The 21,445-nt window shown below is 42.4% G+C and overlaps 2 protein-coding genes across 4 annotated transcripts in view; both read right to left on the bottom strand.

Annotated features, from left to right (window-relative positions):
* Positions 1–2,120: 2,120 nt before the first annotated feature.
* map2k7 (mitogen-activated protein kinase kinase 7) lies at positions 2,121–15,986 on the bottom strand. 2 transcript variants are annotated; one of them, XM_035906219.2, is made up of 12 exons: positions 15,795–15,986; positions 13,638–13,685; positions 9,390–9,534; positions 8,949–9,015; positions 7,275–7,388; positions 5,762–5,881; positions 5,460–5,567; positions 5,191–5,370; positions 3,736–3,816; positions 3,030–3,172; positions 2,662–2,707; positions 2,121–2,550 (listed from the first exon to the last, which is right to left on the bottom strand). In XM_035906219.2, the coding sequence occupies exons 1-12, from the start codon at positions 15,916–15,918 to the stop codon at positions 2,407–2,409; spliced, it is 1,320 nt and encodes a 439-aa protein (XP_035762112.1). In that variant the 5' UTR covers positions 15,919–15,986; the 3' UTR covers positions 2,121–2,406. The 2 variants fall into 2 exon arrangements, with proteins under 2 accessions (XP_035762112.1, XP_006787548.1); XM_006787485.3 differs by lacking the exon at positions 13,638–13,685.
* Positions 15,987–17,887: 1,901 nt separating this feature from the next.
* pkn1a (protein kinase N1a) overlaps positions 17,888–21,445 on the bottom strand; it is a 61,522-nt gene continuing 57,964 nt past the window's right edge. For both annotated transcript variants that reach the window (XM_087841860.1, XM_087841859.1), the window contains exons 19-23: positions 21,077–21,153; positions 20,303–20,445; positions 19,999–20,106; positions 19,743–19,823; positions 17,888–19,543 (exon numbers count right to left, since the gene is read on the bottom strand). In XM_087841860.1, coding sequence (XP_087697986.1) covers positions 19,340–19,543; positions 19,743–19,823; positions 19,999–20,106; positions 20,303–20,445; positions 21,077–21,153 — 613 coding nt within the window. In that variant the 3' untranslated portion in view covers positions 17,888–19,339. The remainder of the gene's footprint in view (positions 19,544–19,742; positions 19,824–19,998; positions 20,107–20,302; positions 20,446–21,076; positions 21,154–21,445) is intronic.

The following is a 21,445-nucleotide window of genomic DNA, read 5'->3' as shown; positions in this document are numbered from 1 at the left end:
TGCTGCCTTTCTTGGTCTCAGTATATAATAATGAAACCAAATCAGTCCAGTAATCCACTGTGCAGCTGAAGAATAAAAGGAGAATTGGGGAAAAAGAAATTACTCAGATAAATCAGCAGAAATTAATGGCATATCATTGATATTTATCCAAAAGCTCGGTAAAAACAGGATAATAATCCAATATAAACAAAATGGAATTACAGGCCCCAGCCTGACAGTTTTAGCTTCCTAAAAAACACACCAGCACTGCTCAGACTCTCCTCCGTGGATTCTTAATATCTGAAGGTTTGCAAGAGCAAATCTAAATCTCTCGGCCTTCGCCAACAACCCACGCGCAGCCTTTGGTCTAAGAACACTGTGGAGCACTACGGAGGCAGAGAGGTGGACAAAAAGGAAGAGGTAGACGAACAGAGAGTGAAGTAAAGAAATGCTCCACAGGTCATAAGATCTACACCTTTTAAATTCTCTGTACAAAAACCCCAAAAACGCTCCCATTTTTTAAAATCACCCAGCTGCTCTCTCTCTTATAACATTTATTAAATCTTTCAACCTTCCAGAAGAAGTTCAAGCTACATCCACACTAATACGTTTCATTTTAAAACGGCGTTTTTCATTAAAAATCTCCGTCTACACTAAACACGCCTGTAACACTATATAACGCTGATATTTCGCATACAACGTGAACAAGCGTGCCAGTGTAAACAGGAAGCAGAGGGCCGGTAGCTTCAGGAAAATACTCCAGAGCAACAAAGCCAACAGCAAGAAACTTTTCCGCTTGGACGAATGAGGCGAGACGGCTTCTGAACGTAACACAAGAGACTGTCGCAGTTTCCAAGCTTCTCCCTGTACTGTTCACATTCATGCACAGGGTCTACTACAACCTAGCTTGATTGGAAGTGGGCTCTCCATTACAAACCACACTCTTTGTGTCTTTCCAAACTTTGTGCATGTTTGGATTTTTAAAATTGGCTCATAATTAGTTACATTTTTGCTTTTGTTGAAAGTACAAATAAAAGAATGACACGTGGCAGCTTTTTGTAGTGTTTTAAATGCCTAAATAAACTGAACTCTGATTAGTTCCTGATTAGTTTTGCAAGTTCCAGCTTATGTCTGACAAATCAGAAGGTACCTCATCATACCCTGCTGCCTAATTTACAGACCCGTTAACAGCCAAATGTGTGTGTGTGAACCTGGGCTATAGACTGGAGGTCGTTGCAAAGCCAATAGTGTGACATTACGGAGCATGATCCACTACAGCAGGAGTTCTCAAAGTAAAACTGGGTCAGCTGCATTTTCAAAAGTCAGGCTTGCTGTGTGGATGTTCATCGCACATGTAGTAAAAACTACACCTTTTAAAACAAAAACATCAGTGTGGATGTACTCGCGGCACGCATCGATCACCAAAAAAAACCCGTCTTCAAAACAATACACGACTTAATTTCTATAAAGCTAAAATGCAACGCTAATTTTTTTGTGAGTGTTTTTCATTGTTTCTCCCCAACACAAAAAAATTATGTTATTTAAAAAAACAAAAACAACAAAAGCCTTTCAAATTAAAAGCACAGCCAACAGATTAAACTGTTCTCGTTTGTGTGTTAGAGCTGTAGTGTGAAGGTGAATTAACGAGGAAATACAACCTCACTATTAAAAGCCGGTGAGTGAGTCGTTATAGTTATCCATACATAGAAATGCTCACACTGACATATACACACGCACACAGACACACACACACTACATATAGATACAGCCTGAGAATGTGTGATGGTAGAAACACCTGAAGAATCATAATTGCACCAGACTTTGTTCTTTCCTCTGAATCGTTTATGTACAAGAGCGGCTTGTTTTTGCTGAAGTAGCAGATGCTTTGTTCCAGTGTGTAGTGACTACTCTGTTTACGAATCCAATGGCTTGGATCAATGTCGGCGACAGACAGACGTGTGTGTAAAACTACTGAAAAGAGGAGAAAATGTAAAAGCATATACAAGCTACACACACAGTTTGTATGTGAGTGTCTGGCTGCAACACACACTGTGTTGTGATGATAGCGTGGTGAGTGCTAACAGTGTCTAAACCAAATGAAGCTCACTACAGCGTGCATCCCCCCCCCCCCCCCCCCCCCAACCCCGTGTCTGTCTGTCCAGATTCAGCACCCTAATAACCAGAACCACCTGCATCAGCCATCCATCCCTCTGTCGCTCAATCGCACTGAGTCTTCGTGCCTCCCTCCTCTGTGGGATCTTCAGGTCTCTTCTTCTCCGGGGGACAGATGGACAGACGGGATTGGGTGTAGCGCTTGGCGTAGCTGCAGACGGCTAGACTAGAATAGACTGAGTCTGGGCTTGGCAAAGCTAAAGCTAGGCTAGTCTAGCGTATGGCTAAGCTGACGCCAGGCTGGTCGAGGCTAGGCTACCTACTGAAGAGCGAGTGGAGTTGATGCTGATGGCTGTAACACTGGCTGCTGCGAGGCGACTCGGTGCGATCCATCACCACCTGAAACCAACCAGCCACGTCTACGTCGAGCACCTCGTAACGCCGGATGAAACTATGCTCCTGAAATGGAGGAGAAAAGCATAAATGTTGCATTTACCTACAGTTGTGCTGTGAGTAATTTAAAAGATCTGGGTAGACCAATAAAAATAAAAATAAAAAATGGCGACTCACCAGCAGCTGATGGTATTTTGGCCTTTTTCTGTGATCCTTTGTGAGGCTATATAGAGATAAATGCATTTTACGCAAATTCTTTATGAACTTAGCATCAATATTATTTCTATTGCACATTTTATTACAGGAAAATTAGGCATGTGTTTTACAGAAGTACACAAGAGATCAGAAAGACTGAAATACAAGACAAATAACAACAAAACACCCATTTAAATATACACAAACTGCACCACAGATGATCACATTCGTGCACACAGATGAATTATAAGCCTGAGAGAACAGAAACGTTTACTCTTAATGTGGACACAGATGTCCAGTCATCACCCTGATCACATGATGGCTCTAGAGTGGACTGCTGATTCACTCACCAGTCTTTGACAAAGGACTGGAAGTCGAGGGAGAAACCCATGCCGAGAGGCAGTAGAGGAGGGTCCTCCTGCAGCACTTTGGTCAGAACCTCAAAGTCTGTCTTGCAGTTCTTGTAGGGAAACTGTCCTGTAGCCAACTCCACCTGGAAGAACCACAAGAAACCTGTTAATGCCCTCAAGTGATCTACAAATAGAAACAAAAACATTTCTGTCACTTTGTACTTTTTGATCCCAAGAGTGAACTTTTAGATTACTAAGCTAACCGTTCCTATCTGGTTATAACAAACTATATTCAATTTAAAAAAAACAGACAAACATGATAAGTAATAAGACAGAATCTATAAATTTTAAACATCACAGGTCAAATTTATGCACTCGCGTTGCGTTGCATGTTTTTTCTCATGTTAGCAGAACAATAATCTGACCTACTTAACTCCCAGTATTCGCAGCCACTAGAAACCGATGCAGTTATGACCACACTTGTTAAAAATGTTAGTCGATTTGCGACATGCCGTTATTACCACATCTTATCGCTGCATCACCTCATGCATCACAGCTGCACATTCAAACAGCTGTTTTAATGTGAATGGATCTGCCATTTGGTTCTTATTTTGCAACTGTCTTTCAGTGTCATCGATGTAAATATTACGACCAAGGGCACCACTGACAGTCACTGCAGCACCTTAGACTGAAATGACAGACTTACCAGAGAGATGCCGAGGCTCCACACGTCTGCCCGGATGTCATAGTCAGGTTTGGTGGGATCTGGAGGGTCTATTCTTTCAGGCTGCAAGAAAAAAACAAAAACAAAAACAAAAACAAAAAAAAGAATAGAACAGGCAACACTAAGGTTAGATGTCCCGAGAGTGTGCATTGTGTGGAGTGGGATTTCTGCAAGCACAGCCTCATAAACGCTCTCAAAGGCTACGTTCACACTGCAGGTCTTAATGCTCAATTCCGATTTTTTGATCAAATCTTTTTTTTGTCTGCTCATTCACACTACAAATAAAATGCGACAGCAAACGAGCTCTAGTGTGAACGCTCAAAGCGGCCCGCATGCGCAAAAGAAGATGTCACACACAACGCGCTGTGTTTAGACCCAGAGCAAACAATATTGTTTGACTGATGGCCTTAATATAAAGACTTCGGACTTCACGTTTCCCAATTTTTGCTTTAAGTTATTTTGTTATTTACATAATAATGTAAATAACCTAATAATGATCCTTATTGCTGTTTTAGAGAGGAGCGGTGCTTCAAAGGATAGTTGCAGATTTCTGTCAGAATCTGCAGATTATACAGTACAAAGAAAATGTTCACGTTTCTCCAACGTTGTCTTCCCAACAGTTTCACTAACATCTACACTGGATGGCCAGGAAGCGTTCGCGATGTCTTCTCCGGCGCTGATAATTGGTGTCTGACTTGTGTCAGTGACGTAAAAGACGGATTTAATGCGACTTGACTGTTCACACAGCAGTCGCTTTCTGAAACATCGGATATGTATCGGATTCAGTACCACATACGAAAGTGACTCAGATCGGATTTGAAAATATCGGATTTGTGCCGTTCACACTGTCATACCATGATCGGATATGGGTCGCATAGGGTCAAAAAAAAAAATTCAGATTTGATGCGCTTTCGCCTGCAGTGTGAACGTAGCCAAAGTTTGAACATGTTCAAGTCTTGTGCTTTATCTTACACCATCGTGACAGTCACCACTAAAGCTGCTCTGTGGTTCCCTCACTTAGTTTGTAGTCAGTTCGTCTATACTTGATTTATTAAAATCTTTTACTCTCACCAAGTTATCCTGCATAGCATTGTCCACAACAAAGCAGCAATAACAGGTTATCAGGGTTGAATTCTAAGACACCCAAAAATCAAAGTAAACTAATGAGACTACCCCCTTCGAGGATCTCCTCCCAGATCTGGTTCAGGGCATCACTCAGCTCCTGGACAGCCTGAGGTGAAGCCTGGTGGCATCAGGCTCAAATGTAACATAACTAATTAACTGAAACTAATTAACAACCATCTCGGCTACTTAACTGACCAGATCAATATCAGAGAAGCTTAACCGACTTGATGCTAAAGTGTGTCTTAAAGTTTTTAAGCAGTGTGCACACATCCCCTTAACAGCTAGACTGTGTGTATGTGTGTTTTCACTTACTGCCATGTAGGCAGCACAGCCGGCGCTGCGGGTCTTGGCCTTAGAGTCGACGAGGCGTCCGCTGATGCCGAAGTCGCACAGTTTAATCTGACCTTTAGCGTCTAACAGGATGTTAGAGGGTTTGACGTCCCGGTGGATAACGCCGTGTTTCTCTTTCAGGTACAGCAACGCTTTCACTATCTACAGAGGATACACACACACACACACAGACTGTAAGAACAAAAATGAACATAGGAGCAGAGTGGTTTGTGTGTGTTCCTGCCACTTACTGCCACTGTCATCTTTCCGAGGATTCGCTCTGGGATGGGACCCTGGATTCTCTTCTTTAGCTTCTCAGCACAAGTTCCCATCAGCTCCATGGCGATGAATACATCCGTCTGCACACATACACACAAACACACACACACACACAGTTAGTAGCTAAGGTCTGGGAGCTTGGGAGTTCACTAAAATAAGAGAGTCAAAAACACCCTGGGTGCAGATATATAAAATAAACCTGGGGCTGCACTGTTACAGTACTATAATTTTATTGCTGTGATTACAAACAGTTAAGTATTTTGGGAACACCCACGTTGGTCACTATGGCGCCGTAGCACTGGATGATGTAAGGGCAGTCATGACTCTTCAGCACCACGTCCAGGTCCATCAAGATCCGCTTGTTCTCGTCTTTGTTTCCCGTGCGACGCATTTGCTGGTGACACACAGACAACGTAAATGAACACAGGCACTACGCCGAGTGTAGGCTTTAATAAAACAAAGGCTCCTCTGGTGCTTTGACTGACTGCCTAATTATTAAACATCCCAGAAGAGCTACAATTAAATGATCTCATTAATAGCGGGTTTGTTATAAGGGGCTGTAACTGCTCCTCTGTTTGTAAACTATTCACAATTAAAGCACAAAGGAAAATTAAAACAGTGAAACTACACTGAGCAGAGCCTCGAGTGCCTTCAATCTCTGGCTCTCTGTTTGGATTTAGTCCCAGTATTTTGATTATGGTACCTGAAGTTAGAGAATGTGTGTTCCCATCATCTACTATGAGCAGACAAACACGTTTGGACTACAGTTAGTCCAAAAAATACTCACATTAAGAAGCGCAGTTTTATTCAAATTAAAAATTAAAAAAAAAGATTAAAAAATAAAATATAGGCGTTCATACAATAAAGGACAAAGTAACTGAGCTGGGATCCACATTTCAGCCGGCCAGCCATCCAAGAAAAGGAAATACAAATAAACGTGTCCATGTGAGTGTTCACAGCATCTAAGCTAAGACGCCATAACGCTGTGGTTTTAATCTAGTCCAAAAACTTCTGAGAAGCGGGGGTATCTGCGCTGCAGCAGAACCATGTACGATTGTGTTTAGCGTGCAGATATTTTCCACGGTTTACAAGCACAAACACGACTGCAGCTGAGGAGTCACCACAGCGGGTAGCGCTACATGTTTGACTTGGCTGATTTTTACGCCGAATGTCTCCTCCTGAGGGTCGAAGCAGGGATCTTTCACGAATCACTACTTTTCCTGCCTCTGTCATTAGCATTTTAGAAATGTCACCATTATAAATTTCACACAGTATGATAATGTCATCAAAAATCTATTTTTATCCGCAGCTGCAAACACTTTAAAGACGGCTGGCCAAGATGATATTTGAGAGCCAGTATCAGTAATTTCCTGCGCCTTTAACTTTCTGACAATGGGGAACAAAACAAATGAGTACAACTAAATTATGAAGTGATTTGATGAACCAGGTGTGTCCATCCATCTATCCTGATCCGGGGCTGGGTCCCAGCTTCACTCTTCATCCGAACCCCTTTATGAGCCGCCAGAAATACTGTAAAAACCTTGACGTTGAGGCGAAAGTCACCAGGATTCAAACTTGTCTGAGATTTTACACATACATACATAGTGGTAAGAATTTCAAAATCCTACATCGCCTCGTTCTCCATTTATTGCATTATTATCAAGTCTTGCAAAGACAAATGCAATATTTGTTTGTATAGTGTTTAATTTTGATCAGTTTTGAATTTTTTTTGGTTTGTTTTTTCTTTTTTGCCCATTTAAAACAAACAAACAAAACAACTATCTTACTTTGACCGCAATGACATGGCCCGTCTTCTTGAATCGCACTTTGAAGACTTGTCCACAAGTCCCGCTGCCGATCTCCCCCTCGCTAAACAGGTCTGTTACCTCTGCTGGATACCGCTGAAACAACATTTCAGACTCTGTGTTTCAAGCATTTTAGTGATTCAAATGTTAAAACAATACAAATACAAACTCTTTAACAACCTGAAGACTTTCTGCATCATGCAGCAACAGTGAACTGCTCTGTGATACTTGAGAACAAACGCTTGGATCTGTGGATCAGCCAAGGCTAAAGAATAGCAGCACACAGCGAGAAGATGCGTAATTGCCTTGCTTTGTTAAAAATAAGTCACTGTTGACTGTGCTGCAGTGAGTGACAACTCACTGAGTGCATTATGTAGCAGAGCCTTTGGGCTAATGAGAAGAAGAACAAACAATCTGGAGAGCAGTAATGAGTCATATAATTTTCTCAAGCATCTTCAAACTCCGACTGGCACTTGGTATGAAACTAGACCTGAAGGCTGGAAGAGGGAGAAAAAACACACAAACTAAACAAGGCCAGACATTATTCAGCAAACAGCAGACACGCCAAGGTTGTTGCTGGTGTGCATGATGCTCTGTTTGCTGTCTGTGCACTGCCCAAGAACATGCTGGACGTGGACCCGATTTAACAAGGTTCTCTGTGCTTATTGGAACAGACAGAACAGACACTAAAATACACTCAGACAATTTATTAGGTGGACCTCTTCAACTGCTCCTTCATGACATTTCTAATCAGCCAATCACACGGCAGCACTTAGGAATGTAAACATGCTCAAGACAACCTGCTGAAGTTCAAACTGAGCATCAGAATGGAGAATTAGGTGGATTTTGAACATGGCATGGTTTTGGATGCCAGACAGGCCCTGTGACATTACAGCCCACTTTAAATTATCTCAAACTGGTTTCTTTCAGTGTACTCAAACGACCTCCAGAGTCACAAGGTCTCAATAGAGGACCTCTGGGATATTGTGGAGATTTACATCACAGACCTGCAGCTGACAAATCTGCAGCAAATGTGTGACGCTGTCACGTCAACATGGACCAAAATCTTGAAGGTTTCCAGCACCTTGTGAATAAGAGCACGTCTTTGGACGGTTCCTATTGGAAGTGGGAATACCAGGTGCTGGAAGCTGTCGTAGAGCAAATTATCTACTACTTGGAAGGTTTGCAGTTTGATCCCTGCCTATTCCAGTCTGCATGACAAAGTATCTTTGGTAAACACGTTAGGAGTAAGTGTGTGTAGACTCAGATGTAGAAAAATGTGCTTATGTGAATGAGACACACTGATTAAAGCGCTATGAGCACTCAAGTAGAGTACTTGAGTGCTATATAAAAACCAGTCCATTTACTATTTATTATTTTCCTACTTTCTCTGTAGTACAACTAACCAGGCCCGTTAACAGGATATAAATCTTTGGAGGGAACAGAGGTCACAATTATAGTTTGATTCACGCCTGAGTGCCAGACGCTATTTTTAAAAACTTTTTTTATTGTTTTGGAAGAAGATTGGGCGTTGAGGTTTGGTTGCACAGACAGCGTTTGCTAAAAAGCGTCAGCTCACAGAGACACAAAGCAAAAGCCACATCACGTCTGCGTCCTCATTCTTAGTTTCACTTCTGTAACTACAACGTGTCTCACCTGCCCGTCGATCTTCAAATAACCCGTCTGTTTCATGATCTCCTGCAATTTCTGGTCAATCTCGGCACTGCAGGGGGGGGCGGAGGACAAAAAGGAAAAGAAATCAGTGTCAGGAAATGCAACAGGAAGTGCGTACAACCTACGCTGCCAGATGAGAGACCTGACTCATAAATGGAGTGGATTACTGAGTGTCTCTTTCACCCACACTCTGCATGTAGATCCATAACACACAACATCATGACCTGTCACAGAGTGTGCATCTACTCTCCGTGTTCCTTCTTTGTCTTACAAATTAATGTGAGCACTGGGATACTCCCAGAAAGGTTACTGATTTTTTAATCAAAACCATTACCATTCATTATAGGACCACGAGGACACAGTAAAACCTGTAAATGCTTTTTTCCTTGTAATCAGAACAGCACGTTTAAGATGTGAACGCACTTCTCTAGGCTCTTCTGTAGGCCATACGGAGGCGTGGGCAGGGTTAGCATGTGTCGTGGGCGGCTGGGGTACGGGTGGTGCTGAGGCGAGCTCTCTGAAGATGACGAACGGCTGCCTCCATCGTTAGCCAAGGGCAGCTGGAGCGCTGAGGTAGAGGGGATATGAAAAATTAGACCCTGAAAGGAGAAGATGGATGATGATGGTACTGTTGCTTAAAGGGATGGTTGCTACTTAAAGCTGCTGACCACCAGTAAAGAAGGCGATAATGTGGCGTTTTTAAATCTTATCCCCTAAATCTTTCTGACTGTTCTCTGCACAATAAAAGAAAGATATGATGCTTGCTGAGGTCAAAGAGTTTGCTCATTACATCGCTATGACCTAGATTTAGCCATTACTGGAACTTTTTTTTTTTTTCTTTCCCCTCCTCCTTGAGTGTTACAGCTTTGTTTTGGTTCCGCTGATGTCCTGACCCAACGTTAAAACAAACAGGACGGTTATCTCTGAGCACTATTCTCAGACTGAGAGAAACTGAACAGATTTAATGCACAGTTTGGGAGTCACAGTTTGTTTTTAAGAGGAAAACTACAAGTTCATTACAACACGGGTTTCATTTTTACCGCTTCAGGCTGCGATTTTGAATATGAAAGTATTTTACTCATTACAGCGGCCGCTGAGATCTTAGAACGAAGCGATCTAGCGGGAAACAGCACAAGCACAAACCCCTGCCCCTAAAAAAGGTTGTTAATTAGCCTGCGCTGCAAAGGAAAACCTGAACCAGGGGGTCAACCGTGTAATGAGGAAGCACATATTTAATGTGTCCCTAGATTGCCAGCAATTTCAGATTTGATCAAGTACTGACTTATCTTAATTAGTGGTGCAACGGATCACGGTTGATCCATAATCCGAACCGATCCCACTCCACGGTTCGGCACACACGTGATCCGAAGATTTGAAAAAGAAGAAGAAGAAAAAAAAAAAAAGTATGTGTATGGTGGCGTGGTGGGTCTGTCAAGTGATAGTTATGGCCAGTGCTAGCGGTCCAAGTGGAGGAGCAGAGGAGTTTGCTGTATTTAAGCAGCCCTTTGCTGCCCAGTCCGACCGGGCTAAAGCTATACAAAAGCTATTGGGGTGTTTAGCTGCAGACGGGAGGCCGTATTCCTTTGTGCAAAACAAGGGGTTTAAACTATCATGAATGTGCTTGAGCCACGCTATGATATCCTGTTGCACGTCCACTTTAGTGGCAAGATCGTTCCAAGCATGTATGAGCAGGAAAAGTTTAAAGTTATGGCTGAACTGTCCCAGGCATCTTCTGTTGCCCTAACTACTACAAATGGGTGGAACTCCAGGGCAACGGAAAGCTATGTGACCGTGACAGCTCATTATATCACAGCGGAGTGCGATATAATGAGCTGTATGTATTATTGTAGGGTCTACATTACAATATAAAGCGCCTTGAGGTAACTGTTGCTGTGATTTGGCGCTTTATAAATAAAATTGAATTGAGTGGTAGATACAAAGCCCTATACTGCCTTATATTGTACCATAATTTTTTTTTTTTTTTTAATAATTGCGTGGAATGAGACTATAGTTGAATGTTTTTAAACAGGCAAAAAATACTTCAATAAGTAAATAATTAAATGTTCAATTTTTGTCTTTTTTCGCTGATCCGAAAATTGATTCGATCCATGACTTAAAACCGTGATCGGATCCGAACCGTGAGATTTTTGATCCGTTGCACCACTAATCTTAACCATAAAACCAAATGCAGGAAAGAAAACCTAAAACATGACCAAAATAAATAAATAAAATAAGACGACAGACTGTAGTATCAAATAAAAGAACTATTATTTAAATAAAGTCAGGCAGCACTATTTAACTTTTCCTGCCTTGAATGGGGACTAAACACATGAATGATTAGTGAGAGCAAATACAAATGAGAAGCCACATTTCATCTTATTTTTCTTTTGATAAATTTAAAAAACTGTAGACGATTTTACAATATTTTGGTTAAACTGTTAAAGCGCTGTAGGTGTGGTTTGGCTGCAAAGGAAATCAAAACAGTGAATACCAGATGCTTCTAGCCCTTTATAAAGATGGGTACAAATCATGCATTCAAGGACATGTTAAAACACCACCAGCCGTGTAATATCAGGTTCATATGCAAAACAAGCACAAACTCATCCTCCAATAATAGACGTGTTAAAGAATTTCAGGAAGAAACAATCTGCAGTAGTATTAGTACCGGTCATGCACCAAATTCTCAGACAGAAAGTCAGCAGCTGCACTGACCACCCTGAACGTAAATATTATTACAGACAGGTTAACAGCAATCTCCCATCATCATCTTAAAGGTTTGCAACCAGTATGCAACGTATCTCAAGGACCATGCAGTGTTGTTGTTAATACGATTTGGATCTTTTTTGTAGAGAGCCAGTGGGCGTTTGGATCCGTGAGTCACCTGTATGAATGAAGCCTGTAAGGGGAGAACCAGTTAGTGAAGGAGAGGAGGGGGTTAGTGTAACAAGAAAGGAGAATTCAGGCGGTCTTTGGCACAAATTGCATCTCCACAGTTCGACTGGCTCCAGATGGACAGATGGGAGGATTGATGAGCAGACAGAGCGAGGGAAGGGAGAGACGCACAAACACAGATACTCGCAGGCACTGCTGCACCGCCTCCTGCTCACACAGTGCCGCTGCAAAAGGAAGGGGAGGGTGCCAGAAGATGAGAAAACACACAACATCAAACGATCCGATGTGAGAGAGACAGAAGTGATTCGGCCAAAACTGCATAGCACAGACTGAGGCTGGAAGTCAGACAGACAGTCACTCTTGGACAGGAAGGCAAGTCTTCAGTCGACACACAAAGAAAACAGAGAGAGAGGGAGAGGGAGGCCGGAGTGCTCGCAGCACTCCTGCAGGCGGACCAGTGGGGATGCTGGATTAGAGACTGTGTCAAACAAAACGCAACCCCCCCAAAAAACAAAAACAAAAAAACCCCCATCGTGCCGTGCAAAAAAGCCACATGCACCGTGATTCTCTGCCTCCAGCGAAACACAGGTTAATCATCCGACACATGTCCACACACACACAGTGAACATTAACACATACCAACACTTCCCTGCCACTGACACGCATTCACACAGAGGGAGGAGCAGAGATGGAAAGATGGAGGGATGATGTGAGTGTAGAGGAGGTGTAAATGACTGCCGGGATAAAATAACAGCGCTGGATTCATAAACGTGGATTAAACTGATTCAGCTGTAGAATGACCACACGAAGCAGGGACGCACCGATCCAGCTTTTCCAATTTATCTGCGCTAGCTCACTGTAAGAATCACAGGCTACTGTGCATAGCTCTCATTTACAGTTGTCCTTTCCTTCTCTCAGTCCAAGCCCACCTCCTTTTACCGCTCCTCACAAACCCGTGTTGGATGTCAGGATACAAGTGAAGTGAAATGACTGTATGGAGTTGATCCCTGGTTTGAACTCACGTCAGGAAGAGTAATTCAGAGTAAAAGTCTACCCAATCAAATATGTGGAGCTACCCACCATCCCTTGTGAATATGAGAGCTGCTGAAAGTTGCTTCAACAGAGAAAACACGATTCTTTGTATGAAGTCCAGGAAAAGCTTCCACACAAGTGTGAGACTTAACAATGATAACAATGGTTAGAGAAAAAAAAAGCATTGTCTTGTTGGATCACAGTGTTATCACCATTATCCAATATTTAGATTGTATGATCGGTGCATCCTTATTGAGTAGGAAATAAAACTGGATGCTTATATGCTGGCCTGCTGATGGTAATCCATATCTTTCACATAAGTTACTTTTATGGAGTTATTCAAAGTCTATTCTAGTCTGCCTAGACGAAACAACAATATAACCCCATATTAGGTGGTGGTCAGATTTAACACTAGCTATCATTTGTAAATACAGTATCATATTTCTCACCATAGCCCTATCCATTCAACCTCTAAATTAAACTGGATGTTAAAAGAAACGTGGAGAAAGTTGTGGTATCGAGGTGTTTTTTAAGCTTGCAGGGCCAGAACGAAGAAAACTATTGAGAATGTGAGGAGCAGCCAAAGTTATTCTTGTCTTATAGGTCTAAAGAAGTGTGAAATATTAAAAACAAAAAACAAGAAAGAGAGAAGATGAAGGAGGAGGGAGTGGATGATGCAATGGAGGACAAAGGTGTTGGTAAGGTGGGGGGGTGCAGTGGCAGAGAGAGCGATGGACTGAATGATACCTGCACGCTGGGAAGGGGCTGGAGCAGGACTGAGCTGGATCACGATGACTAGACGGAGGAAAGAAAATACACACACACGCACATTACTGCAGTGTTCTACTGAGACAATCGCACATCTTTGCACACACACAAATCATAAAAATCCCTCCAAAACAAACAAACAAAAAAAACCTCACCACACACACGTCACTCGCTCATTTCTTCACAACATATCTTGAGTGGTTTAAACTTAAATTGAACTTTTTCTTATTGTCTATTAATCTCATGAAGACTAAAATCAATTACATTGCACATTAATGAATCATAGTGTTTCTCATATTTTCTGTGGCACTCTTTTCCCAGGATTTAAAATAAGGCCACGTATTGAAGGTTCAAGAAAAAGTGGGTCAGTAGCTTACTGTGTCACTTCATATGAAACCAGTCAAATCTGAAAAAAGCTCCATCCGGCCTCCTCATAATCAGCTGTTTTTGTCCTTATACAGTAACTTTAGTGTATTTACTGAAGCCATGCAAAATTTGACCGTCATTCAGTAAATACTCTGAGGTACGGGCCCTTAAGTACACATTGGTGGGTGATTTTACCATTTTCGCCTAAACCGGAAAACCGCAGTATTTAAACACTGGAGGAATCATATTTCGATATTTTGTCCAGATATTAGACTGGTGCATCCTAATTCTGTAGAAAAGAACATTTTATCTCCAGTCAATACAGAGTGGGGATAACACTTATCTTGTTGTAGTTTTTAAACAGTTATTGTTGTTATTCAGTCAATTTTTATGTGACCATTGCCTGCATTTGTGACGCTATCAAGAAAATAAGGTGGATCAAAAAGCACAGAGGGCCTGTTGGTTGGAAAAGTGTCATGATGGGCTAAGTTTTGCATGGTTTCATTAGACATTAATGACGCCAAAGTTAAAACAAGTGATTCTAATGGAGTCAATCTGGGAGGCAATCAGACTTTTCATGTAATAACACAAGGTGGGAAAAAAAGCCAATTTTGCACCTTTTTTGGCAATAAATGAAGCTTTAATCTCGCAGAAATGACCTTTATCACCAGGATTTGAATCCACGGGAGCACATTTTTAGCAGGTTGTAGACTTCAAATGAGATTTCAACAATAAGAAAAAACTTCGGATTTAACCCATTCACTCTCTTTGTGACAACATAATCAGCTTCATAACAAACAATTCAAATAACAGGAGGAAAAAGGTTTGTGGTCTCGAACCTAATGAACGGACAACAAGATCTGCAGAAAAAAATGATAAGGGGTTCAGATTGCTAACACTTTGAAAGTCTGCTGGTAAGGATGTAAAGATAATGAAGAGCTTTGGTGTGTAAACCACAGCAGAGGCAGGCTGCAGACCTCCCTGCTGCTTGACTTTTCGCCCGAAAGGGCCCCAACATCATTGCTAACACCAGCTCCTGTGACACCGAGTTTGTGTCCACTAACACCCGTGGAGCGCTTCATTCAATATATGTGCGACAAATCTCAATTTTCACAAGATTTGTTACGTCGCACCAGTGTTTGCCACAACAGCCAAGCCGTAACCTACGTTAAGTTAACGCATCCAGAGCTAGCGTTATTTAGCCTGCTCAAATTAGCATGTTTCGTCAAGATCAAAATGGCAACTAAAACAAAGTCTATGGCAAAAATCACGATAAAATGTACCGCTTGCAGGTTTTAAGAGTGTATAGATGCTCTGCGGCTGACTGGCAGGACCACAGCTTTTCATGCGCAAACTGAAACTGCATTACATTTTCTGACGCTGGGCCCCGCCACAGACTATCAGAGAGTCTGCTAGCCTGCTAGCTTAGCATGTTTGACAGGACAATCAAAACAGATTCAGGGACACGTCTACCGGCAAGATGTTTCGTAACATCGCTTCGGTTTGTATACTTTTCCTTTACGTTACTCACTACAGAAAATGTCCCACTTATTTAATTATTAATTTGGCAATAAAATAAGCGGGCCAGCCTGAGTCTGTGTTTGTTTATGTAGCTAGCCTGTTAGCATGAAGGTAGCAGCAGCATAACAGCCCCGACTCCTTCACTCCGCTCCTCTCCTCTCCCCCCGCTCCCCGGCCCCGCAGCTCCGATCTTTCCCCCTGCTATTCTGGCCGTTACCGACACCCCGGTCCTCCCCAGTGGACACTCACTCGGCCTCGGTCGTGACCGCTGTGGACTCATGTCGATGTTGAGGTCGATTCTCCGGCGAGCTTCTTCATTCTCTTGCTTTAGTTTCTCTTCGATTCGCGACAGCCTCTGTTCCAGCGACGACATCTTGAAAAATTGAGCACCATGTAGTTCCCAGCAGAGCTCTCGACTCCCCTCTCTGGCAGGCAGGCCAGCAGCACACTGACTGACTGACTGACTGACTGACACACACATATACACACAACACACGCGCGCGCGCACACACACACGCTGCAGTAACACGTGTCCTAAAGACCCACTGCCACACTCATTTTTTTTTCCCCATAGACTTTTGGTGCCCACCTAAAGAAAATCATAATTTATACCCTAATACTGCTAAAAACAAATATTCTTGGTAGCAATTACCAGTTAATTACCCATTTTCAGGCTTGGAAAAAAAAAAAAACAGTTACTGGGCAGCAAGCAGAAATCCGAGTTTGTTTGCATTTTAGGACGTGCACAAAATGCACGTTTAGGTGTTAATTTTAGTATAATTTGTAGCAGCAAGACTCAAAGGGAAGGTTTAAAACTGGTAGTGAGACTAGACCGGGTTCCAGTCGAATGCTGCTGAACAGGTAGATTACACTAGGATTTTATAGTATGTACAACATCCTTATTGTTACAGCAGTTGTTTTCAGTACTTCCACCCCTCTATGCAAGAAATGAACATCAATCCAATCTAATATAAAGTGTTCAGAGTATCTTAGATATAAAAATCACACAATAAGGTTCCACACATGTTAAAATAACTATCTGGTAAATTTCCCTGCAAGTAGTGGACATTTACTGAGATAATTTGAAGTGAAATGATTTATTTATTATTACTGGAATTTACTGTTTACATACTGCTGAGAGTACATGAGGATAAGATGCAGATCAGCACTTATGATTGCGGATCCAGGCACTCGTGTTTCCACGAAAGGCTGACCATTAAGGACCAGTTCTGATGTTTTTCCATTGGTGATGCTTTCTTCTTTAGCAGCCGGTCAAAAGTCAGGGAGACTCCAGGAGTTGGTGCAAATACAGTGAATCCAGTTAAAGTGATTTTCTCACTAGTCTTGTTTGAAGTCCTATGATATGGTTAAAACTGCCACGAGGAGTCTTTTTTCTTCTAAAATTTTGACTCCCATATTAAAACAGATGCTCATCACAGAGCAGAAATACTTAGCTTGCTACTTGATTAATTAAAAGATAGAAAAATAGGCAGTCACATTTTTGATGCATTTTTCTCTGATGTAATTTCACGAGAAGAAGAAATGACACAATTTGACTTTGTCCATCAGGAGAATAAACTACTTATCCTCTAATTTCATTTTAGTCCTGCTCTGGCAGGTTTGAATGAATGTACTGAAAAATGTTGATACAGAATCTGTAATAATGGGCTGTATACGCTCACCAGCCATTTTATTGGGTACACCTTGCTAATACCATTTCAGAACTGTCTTAAAATATAATCCACAGCATTACACCAGCAGCAGCCTGAACCACTGATAACAGTCAGGATGGATCCATGCTTTCATGCTCTGTATGCTGACTTCAGCTCGTATAGCCATAGCGGTCCTCTGCTGCTGTAGCCCATCTGCTTTAATGTTCAACACGTTGCACGTTTAGAGATGCTCTTCTACATACTTTGTATTTAGCAAGTGGTTCTTTTTTTCCTGACCTCACTCCTCTTACATCAATAAGACATTTTCACCCAGAAAACCGCCAAATCACTGGATATTTCCTCTTTTTTGGACTATTCTCTAAATTGCAGTGACTGATGTGCACGTTCTGCTTCTAGAGGTCTAGAGGTGCGTAAGTGCATGTAGTTGCTGCCATGTGATTGGCTGATTAGATGTTTGAGTTAATGAGCAGTAAAACAGGCGTATCTAATAAAGTGGCCGGTGAGTATTTATTCAATCACTGCAGCAGGTGAGTAGCCATCTGCATCCTGCTCCATTCATTCACAAATACTAAATTAAACGTGCATCCATCTGTACATTACTATGTTATTTTTATTTAAATGAATTCGAGATGCCCCTTTCCCCCGTCCCATGATGACAATAAACACACATTCACTCACGGTTTTCTTTATAAAATATGTCATCTCATACTCACATGGTTCTGTACTGTTGTACACAAGACAGGTAAAATCCACACCACCGCACATACATCTTAACAACAAACCACTGCTCTTGTGTGTTACACAGGTTTTCACTGTTGGCTCATGGTTTTCCTACAGATATCATCAAAGGTATTACCAGAGGTCTACGTCAGCTCTCGCCTCTAATTGGAGCTCTCGCCTCTCTAATTGGCTCTACTGTGGAAAAGCAGCTCATGTTTGTTTTGCTTATGGCGCCCCGCAGAGTTTCCACAAGTACTTAGACATCAACAAGTTTTGGAAACAGCCACAGCGACCGCAGCAGCCAGAGCGTAACCTGTCAGGGCTTAAGCGCCGAAAACAGACACTAAAACAACTTTTACAGCCAGTGAGGTTAAAGATTTAATCGCCTCGGGGGGAAATCACTTACTTCATGTTCACAAAACTCTGGTAGCATTCAGGTGACTGGATGAACGTGTCTCCAAACCCATAAAGAGCAGTTTATTACTTGTACATCACAGTTTAGTGTTCAGATTTTTGCTTTTGGAATAATAAATGTTTTTTTTCCACAAAGCTTTTATGCTGACGGTTGTGTGTGTGTGTGTGTGTGTGTGTGTCTGTGTGCTACATATTTATATCAAATTCTTCCTAAAACCCAAACATTCAACTAAAAAGGACGAGTCAACGGTTCTTGTAAAATCCGAGCAGCCCAAGTTTAAAAAGTAGTTGGTGGACATCCAAAGGAAGGTCCACTGCAGTGAAGCAGGACAGTGGTTCTTTACCCATTAGTTAACTAATAATACACCTAAAAGCAGTCAAAAGACTGATGGGTATCAGCTCTGAGTGTCTTTTTTTTCTCTTCCAAAAACATAGAGGAGTTTCTGCAGCACACTGTATCCCTCCTCGCCCTGCTGCTGTACACAAAGGGCCACAAAGTAAAACAAAATGCTTTTCTTCTGTGGAACAAATACAAGTATAAATGTAAGGCATTGGTATGAGAGGCCACTGAGCAACCCCCTAAACAGTCAAAAGTACAAAAATACAGCAAGCTCCTCCTCTCACAGCTGCACTGGCGACTGCCGAGACGTCTAAGACGACGGGAAGAGACTTTTAAAAGTCTGCAAGATACAAAACCCACTGCAGTTTCGTACAATGACTGGAAAGGGGGGCCTTTGTTTGTGATAAAACATTATAACCCCAACTAATATCTGTCCAGGCTTTCATTTGCTCAGTCCATGATCTTTAAAACTCTGCAGACACACAAAACACAGTCTCTTCGTCTTCAGTTTCATTCATTCACAGTGTAACAAGAAGCGACAGACGAGCGCGGACAGTCAGCTTGAGACATATCTCTGTGCTCTGGCTGAAACTGTCGCGAAGCCGTCGAAATCCAACGTTCCTCGAGATCTGTTGGCTTCGGGTCCACTAGCAGAGGTCAGAGACGTAGTCAAAGTCCCGGAAACTGTCCTGGTCTTTGCGGGAGAGCGCACGGGGCTCACGTGGAGGCGTGAGCGTCGGAGGTTCGGTGGTGAACTCCTCGTCAAAGTTACTGACGTCTTCTTTGCCGCCGATGGACGGGACGAAGGGAGGGGGCAACTTCTTCTGCAGCAGCGCCTCCCAGTCCATGCTCTGGAGGGAGAGACGGACAAGAATAAGAGCAAGAAGAGCAATTAAAGCTGCAATTCAAAAGGCTTCGAAACAACCACCATAACCGTCTGGCTGTAAACACCCGAGAAAAACCTCTTCCACCTCTCAGTGTTTGCTAACGAATCTCCATCTTGCGTTCTCACCCCCAACAAGTTGCCCTGGTACCTTTAAGTCTACTTACTCTGAAAAATGGCTGCTTCTTCACCTCCTCTGCATCCTTCTCACCAGATCCCAATCTTCTCTCTGGGTTCCTCCTTAACAGCTGCACACAGACACACGAGAATAAGAAATGACGAGTGGCTATAACAGTGAAGCATCAACTGTCTGACTGTGAGTAAGTGAGGATGTCGGACTGATTCAGTGTCTCACGTGTAAGTGCAGCATTTGTCACATACAGTTTGTGTGTATGAGCGAGCGAACGTGTGTGTTTGCTTTACCCTCCTCATGATGCCAATAGCCTCAGTGGAGAGGAAGCGTGGGTAGCGGACTTCATCATTCACAATGCTGTCAAACACCTCCTCTTCATCATCCCCTGGGAAAGGAGACTACAAAAAAAATACACAGGTCACACAAAAGCACACTTCACTGAATCCACTTTTGATATTCTGTCATTTAAAACAAAATCAGCATTTAACTACAGCGAACACGAGTAATTAATCGGCACCAGATCAAACTAACACGTGGCTATAATAACTCCATGACCAGTGACAGAGTTTTGACTAAGCGTATGCTAGCTCTTACCTCTCCCACCAGCATTTCATAGATGAGGACCCCCAGGCCCCACCAGTCTACGGCTCTGGTGTAAGACGTGTCTGTCAGGACCTCGGGGGCTAAAAACTCTGGAGTCCCACAGAAGGTGCTGGTCCGGTCCCCAAAACCCATTCCTGCAGAAAAAAACGAAAAAATGATCTCTGGAAGCTAAAAGAGAAACAAAATCACTTCTTAATTTACCTGAACTTCAGATGATGAAAACCTGCCACTCTGTACTGTTTAATCACTCATATTCCTTCATCTGTTTAAATTTCAGAATCGGGTGGAGCTATTATGTCAATTTCCAACTGTTTTACTGGAGACATTTTCCATGATTCACAGTTCAAAATGAGGGTTATTTATCTTACACAGAGGCTTTTTTTGCAGCCCATCAGCCTATCCTCTGCCTCAGCCTCAACTTTCTTGTGACTGGGGATGTGGAGATACCTGCTGTGGTGACCCTTTGTAACAAAGGCTTGGGCAACAGCAGCTTTTTCATATGCTGACCTTATTATTTGATATTGAGGCCATGTTTAATATGGGCACCCTTCATTGTAACCACACAAACAGATGTTGGATAATATGGAGAAGCTAATATGTCACCTATGGTGTTTCTGAGCTCAAGGCAGGGTTCGGTTGACCTGCTTTTCAGCCTCCCTGACAGAATAAAAACATCACACTGTTTTCCGGTTGTAAGTAAATTTGTATCCCGAAGCAAAGGCAAAGACAAATAAAAGACCGTCTGTCAGTAATACACATATCCACCTTCTTTACAGAGTCCAAAGTCAGCGATCTTCACATAACCATCTGTGTCTAGCAGCAGGTTGTCGAGCTTGAGATCTCTGAAAGGGAGAAAACATGCAGGTGAGACTCAGTATCTTTGTACAGCTTTTAGATACAAACTCTTTCTGTGAACTGACTGTAATCCCAGCAGACTGTACTAAACTGAGCCTGTACAATAATGCTCACAGCAAACGTCAGCCTCATGGTGCGACACTCAGTACCCCGGGGATGAATCCTACAGCTTCTGGATGCCCTGAATGATCCAGCATGTGGTACCTGATATTTTTTCAGCTTCGGGTTTTGTGTTATTCCTCGTTTGCGGCTTTATTTTGAAAGTGTTTCAGCCTTTGT

The sequence above is a fragment of the Neolamprologus brichardi genome, chromosome 6, assembly GCF_056152115.1.
Source record: "Neolamprologus brichardi isolate AB-2024 chromosome 6, ASM5615211v1, whole genome shotgun sequence".
Taxonomy (NCBI): domain Eukaryota; kingdom Metazoa; phylum Chordata; class Actinopteri; order Cichliformes; family Cichlidae; genus Neolamprologus; species Neolamprologus brichardi.
The sequence above is the reverse complement of the archived record's forward strand: the minus strand, read 5'-3'. Positions and strand labels throughout refer to the sequence as shown.

Excerpts from the sequence above, each read along its gene's own strand:
- map2k7 (XM_035906219.2), bottom strand. The coding sequence starts at position 15,918 with ATGTCGTCGCTGGAACAGAGGCTGTCGCGAATCGAAGAGAAACTAAAG. Across the intron at positions 5,568-5,761 it reads ACGGCGCCATAGTGACCAAC|ACGGATGTATTCATCGCCAT; the intron begins GTGGGTGTTCCC and ends GTATGTGTGCAG. Across the intron at positions 2,551-2,661 it reads CAAAATACCATCAGCTGCTG|GAGCATAGTTTCATCCGGCG; the intron begins GTGAGTCGCCAT and ends CCTCCATTTCAG.